Raw genomic sequence first — 17079 nt, 5'->3', positions numbered from 1 at the left:
ACCACGCAGCATGAAATGTCATAGCTTTGCTCAAACTCCTTTTAATAATGTAGGGAAAAAATTATCTTTTAGTTTTTGTACTTGTATTCAGGTCTCAAGCATCATGATAGAGTTTTAAAATAAAACCCACAACTATACAAAGTTCCTTTACCCTCTAGGGAACAACATATCAAATTTGTAGCATTGATTTTGCTCAGGTATTAAAATCACTGTGTTGTGGTGACACAAGCGAGAGCTTATTGTTTCCAGAAAGGGGGGAAAAGCCTTCATTACTGCTCTCTCAATATTATCTACTAAAATTCTTCTATTAGGCATTGAAGTGTTAGACTGTGTAATACCTTTTAGTAATATAAATAACAAGAGATTGAAACTAGCTGTGTGCACTTCAAAATCTGTACTAAAGCATTGATGAATTCAGAATAAAATCAAAACTATCCTATTAGAGCATTCTAGTGTGGTACAGCATAATCACACAGCTGCCATAATTTGTGTACTTGAGAAGCAAAGTTTTAGCATGTTTTTTGAATAAACTGTTTATAAAAATCACAGGAAAACACACTCAGCAAATGTTTGATCTTTATCACTCCATTGAAAAGAACTTTTTGACAGGGAGAAAACCTAAAAGTTCTCGTCTTTGGAGAAAATAATTGTATCCATTTAAAAATAGTAGGATCTTCTGAAAATCTCTAGTATAAAAATGACTGAGCAGTGTCTTAAGCCCTGTCCAAACAACAGCTCTGCAGACCTGTTCATTCTCACGCTGCAGGCACTAAGAGTCATTCACCTCCTGCACTCACCGTATCAGCTTCATCGCTGTGCTTGCTTTTTGGTTCAGGCCTGCACCTGATGTGTGTGATCCTGGAAGGAAAAAGCCTCTTTGTTCCATTCTGTCAGGGTGTGGGAATGGGGAGACTCCCAGCTAAGTGGAAAGGACATTTCCTGGGCAATAGCCATAGCCCCCATACAGCTCCCCACACGTGATGTGACATCTGTGCACCGCAGGGCTCTGCTCATCATGTGACCTGATGGACAGATGTACACGGAGGTACCTGAGTAAGCTGAGAGGTTTAATTTTGATCCCTGGTACCTAAAAATCATTTCAGTTTTGTCTTCCTTGACAGAACTTGTAGACATCATGTTATGACACTTTATATATTTGCTTTAGGTCTTTCCCCATGTACTACATTATGTTCTATGCAACAATTTCCTTATTTTCCATTTACAAGGTGTAACTACCTGCAAGATACTAGTTCCAACCCACAGTTTCAGAATGAAATATAAACCAGCACCTTAAGGAGAATATGCCATTCAGTCAAGAAGCAATAGCCTCATTTTTCCAGGGTATCAGCTGTCAACTGACAATCTCAGCTGTGCAAAGTCTTAACATTCAAACACGAAAAAGCTGCATATCAAGACTGAAATACATGTAGTAATGGAAAACACACTTGCCATACTTCAGTTTGCATTAACAGATACCCTATCCAGTCAGACAGTTTTCTTACTCAAGAAAATTCCCCGGTGAAGACCTAATGAAAAAATTGTATTATTTTTGCTTTTCTTTTCAGAAGGATTTTTTACAAACAGGGTAATTCAACTATTCAAATGAAACATTAGTTTCCAGTTTCTTAGCACAACTTAAAAAAACAGATAAAGTAGGCAAAAGACAGCTTAAATGAATAAGTAAAAAATACAAAATCTTGTGTTTTACTGCTTCTAAGGAATCGACTTAAAAAACCTCCTAAGCTCCCTTGCGTGAGGCCTGAACTTTGACCGTATTAACTATCCCTGTGTTTTCACTTATGTTAAACTGTCATCCTGATGTCAGATTTTCTGTCAGATATAATGTTTGCCTATAAAGTAATAGTAAATTAAAAAACCCTATTGTAACTGCTACTGGAGCCTTACTGGGAATGTTTTCTGAAAACTACTCTGACATGATGAAACAAAGTTCAAATAACTAGAAAGTAAGCCCCTAGACCAATAACCTAGCCCTTAGAAAGAGTATAAACTACAACAAATATAAACAATCTGACCCTGTTGAAATCTTAGCACATACAAGCAAGGATTCTGTCAACTACAGTTTACCAGCTAGGCAAGAAAGTTTAAATATATAGTTAAAAATACCATAATTTTTTCCCCTGACATGTAAGTTTATTTGACTTGAATCTAGAAAAAACTCAGCCATGTCTTGAGTTCAGCTTCTTTGTTATGGTAAACTTTATTATTTTAAAAAGGGTCTGAGGACAGCATACAAAATCCTAGCTCTGCTCCAAACAAGTAGAAAAATTCCCACTGACTTCTTAGTGAAACGAAAAATACTTCATTTCAATAACTAAGTATTAATAAAACAATATTGAAAAAGTATTTGAAGTTGATAATGGAGTAGACCAGTAAATCAGATATGTGCTTTAAGGCCTAATTTATGTGGACTACCTCTAACTAACTAAGGATCCTACTGGAATAGAAAAAAGAGTAATAATTTTCATCACAAGGAAATAAACAGTTTCTTTCTCTTGTCCCTCTCTAGTCCATGTGGGAGCAACATCTCCCAAGAGTCTCATCCAGTCAAGTCCTTTGCACTCACCATTTCCCTCAGTGAATTTTCGTCCAACTTGATAATGTTTCTTAAACTTCAAACAAAACAGAGAATTCATTTCCTCAGCTGGCTTTAAGATCAGCCTTCCAGTCCCCCTTTGCAGCTTACTGTCATTAAGAATTCCTATCCCTATTCCTATCCACATGCACTTTTAAAATTCTGCTCACACAGATTCATTTTCTTTATTTCTTTCCTTCTATTAAACTTATGCAGCTTCCTGGCTGTCCCTTTCCTCTACATTCCTTCTACTTAAACCTATCCTCCTCCAGTTTACTTTCCCTCTTGTCCAGTCACTACATGCTTGTGTGAAAAGTCCCTCTCCAGCTTTCTCGTAAGCCCCCTTTAGGTACTGGAAATCTGCTCTGTGGTCACTAAAAACCTTCGCTAGACTGAAAAATTCCAACTCTCTCAACCTGTTTTCATAGAAGTGCTTCAACTATGGGATCATATTTGTGGCCTTCCTCCATTCAAATCCCTTCTAATGCTGTGGGACCCAGAGCTGGATGCAGCACAGGTCCAGCTGGGGTCCTACCCGAGCAGAGGGGCAGAATCCCCTCCCTTGCCCTGCTGCCCGCACTGCTTTGGTACAGCCCAGGATACAACTGGCTTTCTGGGCTGTGAGCACACACTGCCAGGGCATGCTCAGCCTCTCATCCACCTCCTCCAAGTCCTCCTTGTCAGGGCTGCCATCAATCCCTCCACTGCTCAGCCTGTGCTTATGTTTGGGATTTCCTGGATCCAGGTTTAGGACCTTGCATTTGGCCTTATGGAAATGTACGATATTTGCACGGGCCCACCTCTCAAATGTAAGATAGATAGCTTTCTTTTCTGGCTAGGTGCATATAGTGTTGATGTACTTTCTCCACTGCTAATGTGCTTACTCATCTTGACAGCAGAGTTTTATATCCAAGAGTCTCTGGAAAACATATTTAAAAGTCTCCCTCTTCAGTGGCCCTTGTCAGATCTTGACAGACAGGGAACAGTGTCCTCTCATAAAATATCCATCCTATAATGAGTACAGCTTTGGTTCTCAGACATTTTTCCTGACACTTTCTCCTCTTCTCTTATGGTTAATGCCAATAGCATCATTTGTTTTGAGAGGATTTGGCTTCTGGTTTTTCTAAAAGGGCACATACTGGCAGCTGCCTGGTGTGAAGCTTTCAGGAGCACTGACTGGAGCTCAACTCAAGAGGTGACTTTGCATCACCACCTGAGTGCTCAGGAGGTACCAGAGACAAAGAGGAAATTTTGAAAGCAATGGATGAAAAGACCTGTCTTCATGTTTCTGTTCTGAAAACCTAAACTGTCTGCTTTTAGATGGATTATTCCAGCTATTGAGACCAAAAAAAAAAAAAAAAAGAAGTATTTTTAAATCAGGATTACATAATTTAATTCTTTTTCTGCATCACACACTATGTTTTGTTTCTGCAATAGGCTGCTTATATGTTCTGATCTTGCTTCCAAATATTTGTGTTTGTCCACTTTTAACACAGTAGCTTCCTGGTTTAACTTTCAAGCATGGAATTCCTCAGAAACTTTTGCACTAAAGACTCTTAGCTGGGCTAATGGAACAGTAAAGAGAAATAAATAAGTGGCATTTGACAAGAACATATAAGGACCCTAATTTTTTTAACTAAGCAGAGGTGACCCTCTGAGCTTCTCTTTTTCAAGGCAGCCTTTAATTTTTTCTGTAGCCATATTTAAGGCTAGTTGGTTTTTGGGTCCTGCTTCCCCTGCCCAGTGTTTTGGAAAGTTTGGGAAGTTCTCTGACAGGTTTGGTCCAGCAAGTGAGGAATTTTCAAGCTGGTGATGTAAATGTAGCAGTTCTCCAGGCACTCCACTTCCGCAGTCCATCTAGAATATTATCAATTGAAACAGCAGTGAGAAAGATGCAGCACATCTTAAAAAAAGAGCTACAGTACTTGAGCATGAATTACTTTCTCTTCTCCCCTCCAAAATCAGTGAATAGGTTCTTAGTAAAGAAATTCAGTCCCTCAAAACTGAAATCAGCAGCTGACATGTGCTTCCCTAAAGTCTTGAGCATTCAACATTTGTCAGGCCTTCAGCAAAAATGACTGGTTGTCACTTGGTAGCATCATTGAGGCTTCTTCTACAAGAAAAAGAGCTCATAAAAACTCAATAAACTATGATTAGATGCCAGTATGTTGCAAAGCTTAAGAACTACTAAAAATGCTTTCAGTTTCCTTAACCTGTGAACTTTAAAAAGAATCTAATTTTTGTCATGCTGAAAGATGCTCTGTGAACACAGCTTTGAAACTGGAGACACCCAGTTTTATAGCTCACAAACGGGACTAATTGTGTACCATAGCTTCCTAACTAGTTTGATCCTTGAACTCCAAATCATTCTTCCTTCTGGTTGGAAATGGAATGCAAGATGACTGCTTCCCTAGAAAGCAATGCTGAAAATGAACTGTAAATGCCTATCTCTTTTTCACTTCCCCAGTAACATGTTTTGAAAAGTGGAATTTGCTTCATATTCGTCAAAAACTTGATCTCTGATTTGCTTCACCACATCATGAGCTATTCTCTAAAATAGACTTGCCCATTGAAAGATTAGTTCATAAAAAAACACTTGATATTGTTTGAGATAAAAAAGATAAATGGCTTTAAGTGTGACTGATACATTTGCTAAATATTTTGTAACGTTTATAAGGCTACACAGACAATGTTTTTCATGAAAAATGTCACCAGCATATCTGATAGTAAGTTTATTTCAGTTGCTCAGTGGAATGGAAAAAATACACAAATGAGAAAGGATTATGAGAAATAAGATCTGGGACAGCAAGCGTTTATTCAGATGTCATCTTATAGGGCACAATCTCATCCTTACACTGGTCTGGTAAAGTCCAAAATCTGATTGAAAACATATAGACTTGTCTCCAAAAGGTTTGAATATTCAATTTGGGAAATTATAGTCCAATGCCATAACCTAGTTTTTAAAATTTAAATATTGATTAGCAGTCTTTCCTACACTGTTAATAAATATGGAATCCTAATTTTGAGTATTGGTGGCTTGTTGCATATAATGAAAATATTTTATGCATTTCAGTGAATGGCTGAAGCATCACTGGCTTCTTGTCTTCCTGGCTTCAGTGCTACTGAACTTCGGCAAAATGCCATTCATGACTCACACTATTTATTTATTTATTCTTTATTTTTAGACTAATGGGAACTTTATGAATTCCTTCCCTGGTTTTTAAGAGAAATACCATAGCAGCTATGGTCCATAAAAATGGTGATTCAGAATCTTAAATTATTGCCTTAATGAATAGCCTTAACTCTTATTGAGTAAGGGTAATCACCAAATAATTGATTTTAATTTTGAAGATACTCTTGTTAAATTTGGTTTTTATAAAATTTTTTACCTACCTACATAGAAATTGACACTGTTAAGCGGTTTGTCAAGTTGACTGTTTAGTTTCCGTTGGCAGTGCTTTTTTGCAAAGAATATTTTTCATTTGCAATTTAATGCAGAAATGCACCATAGAAAGTACATGTATCATTTACAGTACAAAGAACCCATGTCATCCTCCAAATGACAACACACATGTGTAGGTAAGAAAGCAGTAGTGTAGTGTTACATGGACAAAATAAACTCAGCGTCTGGAATGTCTATACTCACTCAACTATACCACAGCTTTTGGGAGTGTTTCAGCTGTCAAAGTCTCTTCCCTTTTCCTAAGTGCTCCTTTGCCTTTTCAACATCATCACTTGGATTGTAACTTTCATAGTTAGTTCAGAACATACAGTAGAAAGTTCAATCATCCTGTAATAACTTTTAGAATTATATACAGAATACTTCCATTCAGGAACACAGATTGAAAGTAATTCTTTACAAATATAAACTTGTATAGAAAATTAAGACATTTCATACATTTTATTTCATGTTACATTAATGAAAATTTAGTTTTTATTTAAGTGGAGTTTTGACAGTAAAGGAGGGGAGGAATATTTTTCTTCTGCTAGCAAGTGTAAATTATAAAAGTGTAACAGTTTCCTCTAAATGTAGTGTAATCAGACAGGAGAATAGGCTGGTAACCTTTCATTTAGTGCACAAATGTCCCTACCACAACCATCTGCATATCATTTACTTCAAAGTCTGTGTTTACTATTTTAAGAGTTAGCATTTAAACCTTTAGTATTTTATTACACAATTTTAGCTTCAACATTTTCCAGTAAATCACAGCTCACTTCCAGATAGTATTCATTTATGATGTTACTTTCACCTTTTGTTTGCTGACAGGAAAATGAGATAAGAGAAAAATCTTAGCTGGAGGTCTGGACAGGCAGACATGTTTGATGGGGCATAGAGACATCTCAAGCATTCCCATATACATTCCCAAAAGATTTTTTTCCCTCCCTTGAGAAATAACTCATAGACCATTGGGACTTGCTGCTCTAGGGAAAAGGAAAAAAAAGAAAATTTTAAATGTCTCTTTTTCAGACGCTCTTATTTCTGCAGCGTACTAATTTTTTCCAAAAGTTACAGACTCCTAAAATTGATAACTTAGTTCCAGAAAACATGAAGAAATAAATTATTTTATTAAAAGTTACTTTAAAATAGCTTAAGGTCTGATTGATGGAGATTGATGCAATGCCCTTAAAAATGTGTTCCCTTAGGTCTGTCAAGATAAATGGTTCTTGGAAAGGGTAGTGATTCTTCTATTTCCATCCTGACTTGAAGCAGTAGGAACAGGAACAGACTGAAAATAAGTATGAAAGCTATTTTAAAGAGAACAAAACTGTCTGCAAAATTGAAATCTTGACAATATTTTGCCTTCATAACACCGATGTATTCATGTGATGTGGAAATAAAAATACAAGCACACATGGAGTGCCTGTCAATATGGTTACACACGCACATTAAGGAGCATGTGTAGCATTATATGTTGGTAAAATACTGCCTACCTGAACAGCTGTAATGAAATTGAGGCAATGTTTCCTTCTTTTTTAAAAAGTACATTACTGGATAACATTTCACTGTTATTCATATCCAGTAGGATCCAAGTTGGCTGATACCAAGAAAACCCTCCTAATGTACAAACTTCAATTATACTACAAATAAACAATTTAAATATTTAGTATTTTAACTGAAAATTAAGTTTGTTAAAATAGTCTGTGAAAAAACCTACATTTTTGTCTTTATATTAAAAAATGTATCTGTGAATGAGAAATTTAAGGATTCTGTGGCATATAAGGATAACCTTTTACAATCAGAAAACTGCACATTGACACAGCATCAAAAAAAACCCCCAGTCCAAATTATGGGATAAATTCTACTTCAGATGACTCATGAAGAAATCAGATGTGGCCACAATCCAAAGAACACTGCCACTCTGAAAAAAGGGCAGGGCAACTAAGACCAAGCATTACTAGGTTAAAGATACCTCAAGATATCTGGAGTATGAGAAGCAGGAAGGTCGCATCTATACTCTGAAAAAGTATTCCCAAAGGAACTAATGAGACTCAGCTTTTCTTATTTTGACCAGTTACTAAAACTAAGCAAATCTGCCTATGGATGTTTAAGTAAAATTTCCATCTTGCTTGCTTTTGTGTGTATAATGAACGTCTTGGTGAAAAAAGCACCTGGATGATGACCACAGGCATTGGAAGAGCTTTTAAAGCAAGTGGTTTAAATTTGCAAAGATAAGTTCTAAATAAAGCTCATGATATTTTTATCAGGGATGTGAGAACTATAACTCAAAGTTTTTGACAGCTTAATATATGTGTAACATGTCACTCCTTTGTGGAAGGGAGTACTCAAAATTTCTCAATGCCTTTGGTCAAAGAAGAGTGGCAAAACCCAAAGGGGTCCAAAAGAAAACCGCTCACAAAGTTTTATCAACAGACTACACACTTGGCATGGAAATATGTTTGCCCCTATAAAGAGAAGTGAGATAGGAGAGGAAAGGGGATCACCAGTTCTGGGTCCAGCACTGATCCAGCCAATAGGTTGTCCAAGGTCCTGGTGGTGCCACCCAAGCTTTGTAGGGGTGGCACCGTTTTATAGGTAAATTTCCCTCTCCTGGGACTTAGGTTTCTCACTCTTTGTGTAAATAAGTGAGCAGGTGCAGTCTATTCTTCTGGACTTTTCTGGAAATGGGTTGAGGGTCTTTGAGGGTCTTTTGATGGTCTTGATCCCCCTCTACTGGATTGACCCTGAGCCGACAGTTCATGCCTAATTCTTGACCCTGATTATGCTGATGTGGTCACCACAGACCAGAAGTAGGAAGTGGGTTCCAGAAAGCTGCTGCCCTACTTTCTGACAGCCCCTCTTTCTAGCCACATCCTGTTCTTACTTGCCCACTTGAATAGCCATTAGCATTTGAGGCAGAACAACACATTAGCTCCTTACTGCCCAGGCATCTACAATATACCAAACTCTGTAGCTTCCATGGATATTTAAAAGGTGCCTAGCTGTAAATATATCTTTTGTTGCTAGGTTTTCTATTGGATCTACTCCACTTTTTAAAATCCAAAACAAAAGTTAGAGGAAAATCACTATATATGTGTCATTAGCCCTGCAGTTTTCTCTGTATCTACATTAGATGACTAAGCATGCAATATGTGTTGTAACACAACCTGTTCACACAGGACACAGCACTGTATAGAAACTCATTATTAACATTACCTCTTGCTGAAAATAAATGTTAGACTTGACAGAATCAGACTATAAACATTAATAAAATCACCAAACTTTATTTGGAAAGCCTGCTCCAATAACTGACAAATTCTATAAAATAGAACAAGCACCCAGCACTGCTTGTACTATTAATATGGGGTAGCGTTGGGCAAAGGAGGGATGTATGTATGGAGCTTAAATGCTGCCAGGAACATGACTGTTTAATTAGTATAGATTAAACATTTGGCAGCAAAGAACAAATGCAAGACATCATTCATAACATAAAATGGAAAAAAAAGGTAATTCAATTGTCTATAAAATGCACAAATAAGTTGCTGATTCTTTGAAAAATTCTTTAGTATGGACACAAAATATACAATCAGGAAGGTGTTTCATTTGACTGAGTATTGATAACTCTTCACAATGGATTATTAGTATCTCTACCAATGGTTAGAAAATACACTTCTTTTAGTGCATACTCTACATGATGTCTTCCCTTTCTTGCCCATTTAAAACTTGTTTGAAAATAAAGCCTTGGCTATAAAAGCAATGTGTTGGAATGTGCTGCAATATTATTGACCTGTCCTTGTTTTTTTGGCAACTTAGCTGGAGTATTTTCGCCAAATTTTATGATTTTATGTGATTTGAAGTAATAAAACATGATGCAGTCCCAAAGTGGTGACCTTAGAGAATTTTTTCTCTCTAAAAATCCATCACTATAACTTTGTAACAAATCTTAACTGTAAAAGTATTTCAATTTTCCCAGCTGTTTTTGCAATTTAAGCATATTTTGAGACATGTTTTTTCCCATCTGTGCTTTCATTTTTATACTTTGTTCAAGAATACATGCCAGCCAAATTCCTAGACAAAAGATAGAATATTTAATAAAAAATTCCAAGAAGAATCACTGAAATGCTATCAGTTAAATAGTCCTTCTTTCAAACATTCCCTCTCCCTTGTATTATCTTTAAGATAGTCATTGATCAACTTACTGCCTCAAAAGCAAAATTTCTGAAAATGCATCACTAATAGTCAGCTACTAGGTTTTAACATTTATTTTATTCAATAACCACAATGTAATCATGGTTAACACAGTTCTCATAACATTCATATATGATCTGAATCAAAAAGAGATTAAACCATAGCTAGTGCTGTGGCAAGATAGAAATCTGGCAAATAATCCCTGTTTCACCTTCCAGATTTGAGCAAAATATTGAAGAAGACAGACATGCTGTTCAAACTACCAAGCCTCCTGACTGATGGCTGGGGAATGAGGCATTCATTCCCATGTCCTTCCCTCTTTCAAACCTCTTTTTTACCCAAGCTATTCTTCCCCCTTCAGAAACTGAGTGTGCTACTGCTTACAAAGAAAGGAGGCTCCTTGGCAGGAGCTGATGAATAGTTTCTACAAAGAAATGTGCCACAAAGACCAGCAGTTCTGCAAAAATGGCTGCTAATCCTCAGTGTTGTCAGTGTAGCTCAGTTGTGGCTGTGGGAACTGGAGTCCTGTTAAAAAAGTTCTTCCACCACCCTGTCAGTGAAACCCAAGGGCTTTGCTTGCCAGGGGTATGAGTGGGAACAAGTTCTGCTGTCACTAAGGTCAGTGCAGGATGGTGAGGCATTTTGGATGAAAGTCATTCTTTTACTTTTTGAAGAAGGATGAAAGTAAGCGCCTGCCACTAAGAAAAAGTTGTAGGGGTGTAGCTGTAAAAAGTGCTACTTACTACAGTTTGCATTGTATGATGAAGAGAGAGGGGAAATAAGCAGAGAGGGATCAGTGCATTATCTTGGTTCAGGTCGGAAAAAGATTTTATGATGTGTACATGCAGAGAAGGTACAAAAGTGGGAGAGGATTAGTGAATATGAAGAAAAAACCAGAAGTGTTTTATGTAATCATGCTTTATAGGATTTTTAGGGAAAAAAACACAAGAAGCTCCAAAGCCACTAAATAGGTCATTATAATTTTGATGCTTCATGTTGCTCCAAATTAGAATAAATGAGTCAGATAATAAAACTGGCTTTAAATATGAAATCCCTTTTGGTATTCACATTTCATGCTTTCAAGTAAGAACAGATATCATATTCCCTAAATTACATATTTAATATTTTTTAAGTTAAAAAACAGATGTGAAGACAAACTTCAAACTGGAGTCAAGAGAATACTTCAGTGATTTGGAAATCCCCACATAAATAAGAAATTATTTGAAAGAGATCAGATACTTGGAGATATGCTTATACTTACAGATATTCAAATAAGACAAATTATGAAAATACAGATCTGTGCGTCCAAACAAAACTGCTTTCCAAGGTTACAAGTACAGTGACAAGGGGTATAAAAATCTGGCAACCAGAACCACCAGATGCCTTAAATTGTAATCATGGGTTTTGCATACTGTATTCAGAGCAACCTTACATCTGTGTGTTTGAACTGGGCAATTGCCTAAGCCCACCATAAAATGTTTACCTTACATTTAAGCCCAGAATTAACTCCTTTTCTAGTAGTGTGTTTTGGAATAACTCAGTGATAACAATTTCAAAGAAGTCCTGCAGGTCTGCAATCCTATATGCAGAGATGACTTTGCTCAGATTCTCATTCTGCTCTCCCTTTGGTGAACAAAGAACCTTGAAGAATGAGTTTAAATACCCACAACTATTTCATGAAAGAATCAAAGCTCATGAACAATCTTTCTTTGTTGATCTATTTATTACTGTCTTCCTTTTAATTTTGAGCTTTTTTTTCTAAATTAAAGATGTTGCAATATTTTCAATGCACTGACAGGTGAAGCCATATCCTTGATCTTGATAAAGGTGTTTCCTTATTTAACTGTATACTGAGGCAAATGAAATGCATTCTGGAGATTTCACTTCATAGTCTTTTAACAGAGCTGCATTTGTGCAAAGTTTTTTTCAATGTTATCTATAATGATGTCCAGTCTTCCAGATTCAGTTGCTAAAGTTAATTTGACTCATAATAATAATTTAAATTTAAAATTTAAATTTAAATTTAAAAATAATTTAATTCCCAGATATCTAGCCTTTTCAGAGGGATACATATTAGCTGTTATTCTTGGCCATCTCACTTCAGTGAAAAATTACTTATTTTTATCTATGTAAAAGTCTGCAGAATTTTGCAAATGTCCTTTGACTATGGCGCACCAAATACCAATTTGCATTGCTTTTTAAAATAAATTATCACTGTATTCTGACATCTCACAGTGTAATGATCAAGGACTAAAGATACCTTACTACTACTACTCAATTAAAAGGCACTGATTGTTGTCCAACATAAAAGAAGAAGCTGACCTAAAAGATGTCACCAAAGAATTAAAAAAATTCCAACATTTTTGGTCAAATAAGATTTGTCTATGGGTGGAGAAGCTTTTGAAAATGAGGAATAGCATGGAGCAAAAGGTAACACTTAAGAATCAACCCTATGAATAGTGAATAACTCTAATTATCATAGTATGATGGCAATTGAAAATACCCATGTACAATTATTATGCCAAAATCCAGTTGACTGTAGGCTTAATTCTAGTATTCAAAAAGATCATTATGCAAAGAGCATGTAAAGGCTTCCTAAAGACTGGCTTTACATCTTTGTGGTAGAAAGAGAAGTATGTTTATGGAGCAGAACAGTAGATGTGGGTCAAAGTTTATGCCGGGTCAGAAATCTCCCTGTTGTGCATTGCAGTTCACCAGCATGGGGAGACTGGAGTAAACAAACAAATGCTGCTTTGCCAGTTTGGTCACACTGGGCATCAAGGAATAGTGGTCACTTCAAATGTAAGAATATACGACCAGTTTTAGAGGTTTTGATTTCTTAATATACCCTGTTTTCTCCATTTGCCACTTTTAAAAAACAGATCTGAAGTAAGAAAAATTAACCCAGTCCTTGCTTAAGTAATATTTAAGGGGAAAAGCTTAAATATTCAAAGCTGATAGATCTGCCCATCGTTCTTTAGCTGGTTGGAAGTGGAATGGTTATAGCTGAACAGTGGTTTACAGAATATTAAATCACAAGATAATTTTTGCCCACTGATATAGAAAATAGCCATAAAACAAAGTTCAAAGTGTCTCATTACTACAAGCCACCATTCATATAAAGATAAAACTATTAAAATATTATTTTTTTAAAAATCAAGTTATCAACCTGTTTTACTCAGATTAGGAACTGGTGATGTATTACCATTTGTGCTTGATGACACTAGCTATTTTTTATTAGCTAGTATCCTCTTTGTAGGTAGAGCATGAAGCTCAAAATTTATTATGGTTCTCTTGATAGAAATGTGTTGGAGTGAAGTAGAAATTTGGTTCTAGAAATTTCCTCAGTCAATGGAAAAAATGAAGTCTTGTGGCCTGGACTTTCATGAATTCAAACATATGCAATGACACATCAAAGAACTGTGAGATATTTGCAATTTCTGACAAGAAATAAAGAAATGTGAAGAAAAACCAGACTGCTTTTTCATAGTCCAGGCAGGTAGAAAGAAAGATTTATGCAAAAGGCTACTTTAATTTTCTCCTTGCTACTTCTTGTTCCTTACTTTCCTCGAAAGCAGGCTACTTTATTATGAAATATCTACTAAAAAAGCCATATTAGTTTAGACAGAAATTATTTCAGAGTCAAGTATTTTAAACAACTTGTGCATTCCTTAATATTAAGCATTTAAAGTATTTATAGGTTTTTCTACTATTTTGTGTCTTTATTTGACATTGTCTCTGATAAAAATGCACACATAACAGTGTTAAATGACATCTGACCTCTTTGAATACTAGTCATGTAATGAATAATAGCTTTTAAAATAGTTAAGTGTAAATACAGGAAGATGACTAAACTCCTAAACTTTTATCTTCTAAAAAATTCCCATCACTGCCAAAGCTGGTGAAGCTCCTCTGATGGTTACAATGGTGGGAGCACTAGGGGAGAAAGCCTTCCAAGTGCCCACAAGCACTTTCATCACTGTACCTACTACCTACCCCCTGCAAATCTCTGTTCCTGCCTTTAGAAAATGAATGGCCACACATTCCTTGTCACATTTGGTTTTCCTCTCACAGAGCTTAATGTTGGGAAACTTAATATAAATACATAGCAGACAAGGACAAGGACCAAATTTGTTCAGCTAGGCTGCCAGCAGGCTTACTGTACTACACCCTTTCCAACATTTAAAGAATGCAACTATCTTCTCTCTTTCCTTTCCCATGTAGCTTGAGAATTACATCCAAGACAGTATGAAGAAAGAAATGGTAGAGATCCAGCAAACTGCAGTGCAGAACCAGACTGCAGTAATGATTGAAATAGGCACAAACTTGCTAAATCAAACAGCTGAACAGACCCGCAAATTAACAGATGTTGAAGCACAAGTAAGTAATGAATTTCAACCTCAAAATGCTTCTGCTTCCCAAATACTACAGCCATACATTTAACACTGTTGAGGGTTAAGTGCTTCTGTTCAACAATTAGAATCGTTGTGACCAACGGTTCTACCCAACTTAAGAAAATACTAGTATTTGGTAATACATAGTTCCATCTCAAGCCCAGTGCTTTCACTGGAGTGATTTTCATTACAGTAGCATTTTAAGTAAGTCTAGAAAGACAACTGCTAAATTAATCTTTAAATAGAATGTATTTAAAACTACTATACTATATCCAGGCATCAGTTGGGTCCTAGTGTGCTTTATACTCACATTACTCTCATTACTAATCTTAGCTAAATGAGTCTCTTCAAACTGTCTTTACTCCATTTACCAGCCTAATTGCTTTTTTAAATGAAATATTTCCTTTTTTATTTTAACTTATCAAAAGAACTATGTCTTTTTAATTAATGTTTTCACAGATAACTCTAAATGGGTAACAGTTCACTTCCAGCACAATGCACTGCATTATGGTAAACAAAGGGACACATAAATCTGAGATTAATAAAGAAAAAAGAAATTAGGAGACTGCTAGAAAAGTATATTCACACAGAAGTAAACTTGTCTGCTGTACATTTGCTACCTTCAAGCAAAACCAAATGTGTTTTAATTGAAAAGCATTAAGTACAATAAAACATTCTGTTAAACAGAATGCAGATATTAGCAGAAGGATAAGTCCAATCCGTGTAGAGTGGTATGTATTTGTAGTTTCGCAGATATGGTAGGAAGATGCAGATCTTTAATTGCTAAAACAATAATGGGTATATCATGCAGCACATAATATTTTGTATAATATAAAAAGTATGCAAAGCCTAAAATCCATGTTAGATGTTTTAATATCTCTAGAATTCATCCAATGAATCAAATTGAACTTTTTAACCTAAATCAAGGCTTTGTGAACTCTTTGATAAACTGAAAATTCATAGCTTATAGGCATACTGAGCTGAACTTTTATTGTATTATTCAGGAGACTAATATTTTGCACATATTGAGAGAATGTATTTATTAATTCACAGTAATGTCTTTATGGAAATTACTCAGTTGTTTTCTGCTTAGAGGAAGAAAATCATCACTGTAACTTTCCTTCTCTGCTTGAAATTACTGGTGACTCGGTTAAGGGCTTAATTAGCAACATAAGGAAATTAACCAAACAATTGCTCTCTCAAGGACACTTACTTTTGGCAATAATTTTCAATTACACTTAAGTGTGAAATCATGTCCTGAATGACTGTTTAACATGAAGGACATGAGTAATCAATTCTTCCTGTCAAGGAAAGCCAAATTCTGTTGAATTAAAAAAAGCTATTCTAAAACAATGAGAAAATATTTCTAGAAAACTTGCCTTAAAGCAATGCAATACAAACCATAGAGTATCATGTTTCCCATTTCTTCATTTAAAGATGTAAATAAATTGTAAACTATGCATAGAAAAAAGGTAATATTAAAATGCAAAGAATGAATTGACTAAAGGGTGGTCACTTTAGTTGATTTGCTTCATGTGTTTCATGAAATATTAGTCATGTGTTTCACATGACAAATGCTTCAAAATATAATTTGGGATTGAATAGGAGAGAACTATCAAGTGATTTCACAACTGTGCCAAGATTTCAGCTAGAGACTTACTTGCAGCGCCAGATGGGGAAAACAACTCAACTCATTCTTTGAGCAACAACTGTCACAGTTCCAGTAATGAAATAAGAATTATCATAACAGAGGGGAAGGTATAACAACAAAGTTGAAGTACACAGAAACTCTCATCAGAAACATAGCGTACTACTGAAATATTCCCAATGATATAGTGTAATAACAAAATTAGTTCAACTCTGTGTATTCTTCTTCATTCTGATTCAATGAACATTTGTACCAAAATTAAGTGTTTTTAAGTATTGAAAAATATTTTTAATCATAGGTGTACATAGAGATTGACATGATTTCGCAACATAACAAAATCACAATTTATTTAAAAGACATATCTTTTAAAAGAAATTTCTTTTTTTGTAAAATTTTTTTAGGTATTAAACCAGACAACCCGACTTGAACTTCAGCTTTTGGAACACTCTCTTTCAACAAACAAACTAGAAAGACAGATTTCAGATCAGACCAATGAGATAACTAAATTACAAGAAAAAAACAGGTAAGTTTGTACAGCCCAATGAAATGCTATTCCATGAAGTACCCTTCTAATAGTTTTAGAAACAAATCTACTCAAGTAGGAAAATAAGGGTTCATACATGCACAAGCTCTCCAAACTGATTACAAAATGTTACCCACACTCATTACAAAGGTCATATATTACTTAAAGCCTAGGATTTTCATGTAGGTTTATTCTTGTATTCTGTTTATATATTGTTCTTCACTATCTAAAGTTCTCCTTTATATGAGGAACTTAAGGTTAAAACTGAAGCAGTACTTCTGTTGTACCCAATTT

At 35.5% G+C, this 17079-nt stretch overlaps 2 protein-coding genes across 5 annotated transcripts in view; one reads left to right on the top strand and one right to left on the bottom strand.

Moving 5' to 3' along the window:
* Positions 1-17079, bottom strand: part of MCPH1 (microcephalin 1) — a 120037-nt gene that overhangs the window by 42723 nt on the left and 60235 nt on the right. The gene's annotated exons all lie outside the window — the stretch shown is intronic.
* ANGPT2 (angiopoietin 2) overlaps positions 1-17079 on the top strand; it is a 40598-nt gene that overhangs the window by 7732 nt on the left and 15787 nt on the right. The window contains exons 2-3 of one of the 2 annotated variants that reach the window (XM_059468145.1): positions 14445-14600; positions 16664-16785. In XM_059468145.1, coding sequence (XP_059324128.1) covers positions 14445-14600; positions 16664-16785 — 278 coding nt within the window. The remainder of the gene's footprint in view (positions 1-14444; positions 14601-16663; positions 16786-17079) is intronic. The other variant, XM_059468146.1, reaches the window with a different exon arrangement.

The sequence above is a fragment of the Ammospiza nelsoni genome, chromosome 3 (genome assembly GCF_027579445.1).
Source record: "Ammospiza nelsoni isolate bAmmNel1 chromosome 3, bAmmNel1.pri, whole genome shotgun sequence".
Taxonomy (NCBI): Eukaryota; Metazoa; Chordata; class Aves; order Passeriformes; family Passerellidae; genus Ammospiza; species Ammospiza nelsoni.
Note: the sequence above shows the minus strand (reverse complement) of the source record. Positions and strands in the feature narration are given on the sequence as shown.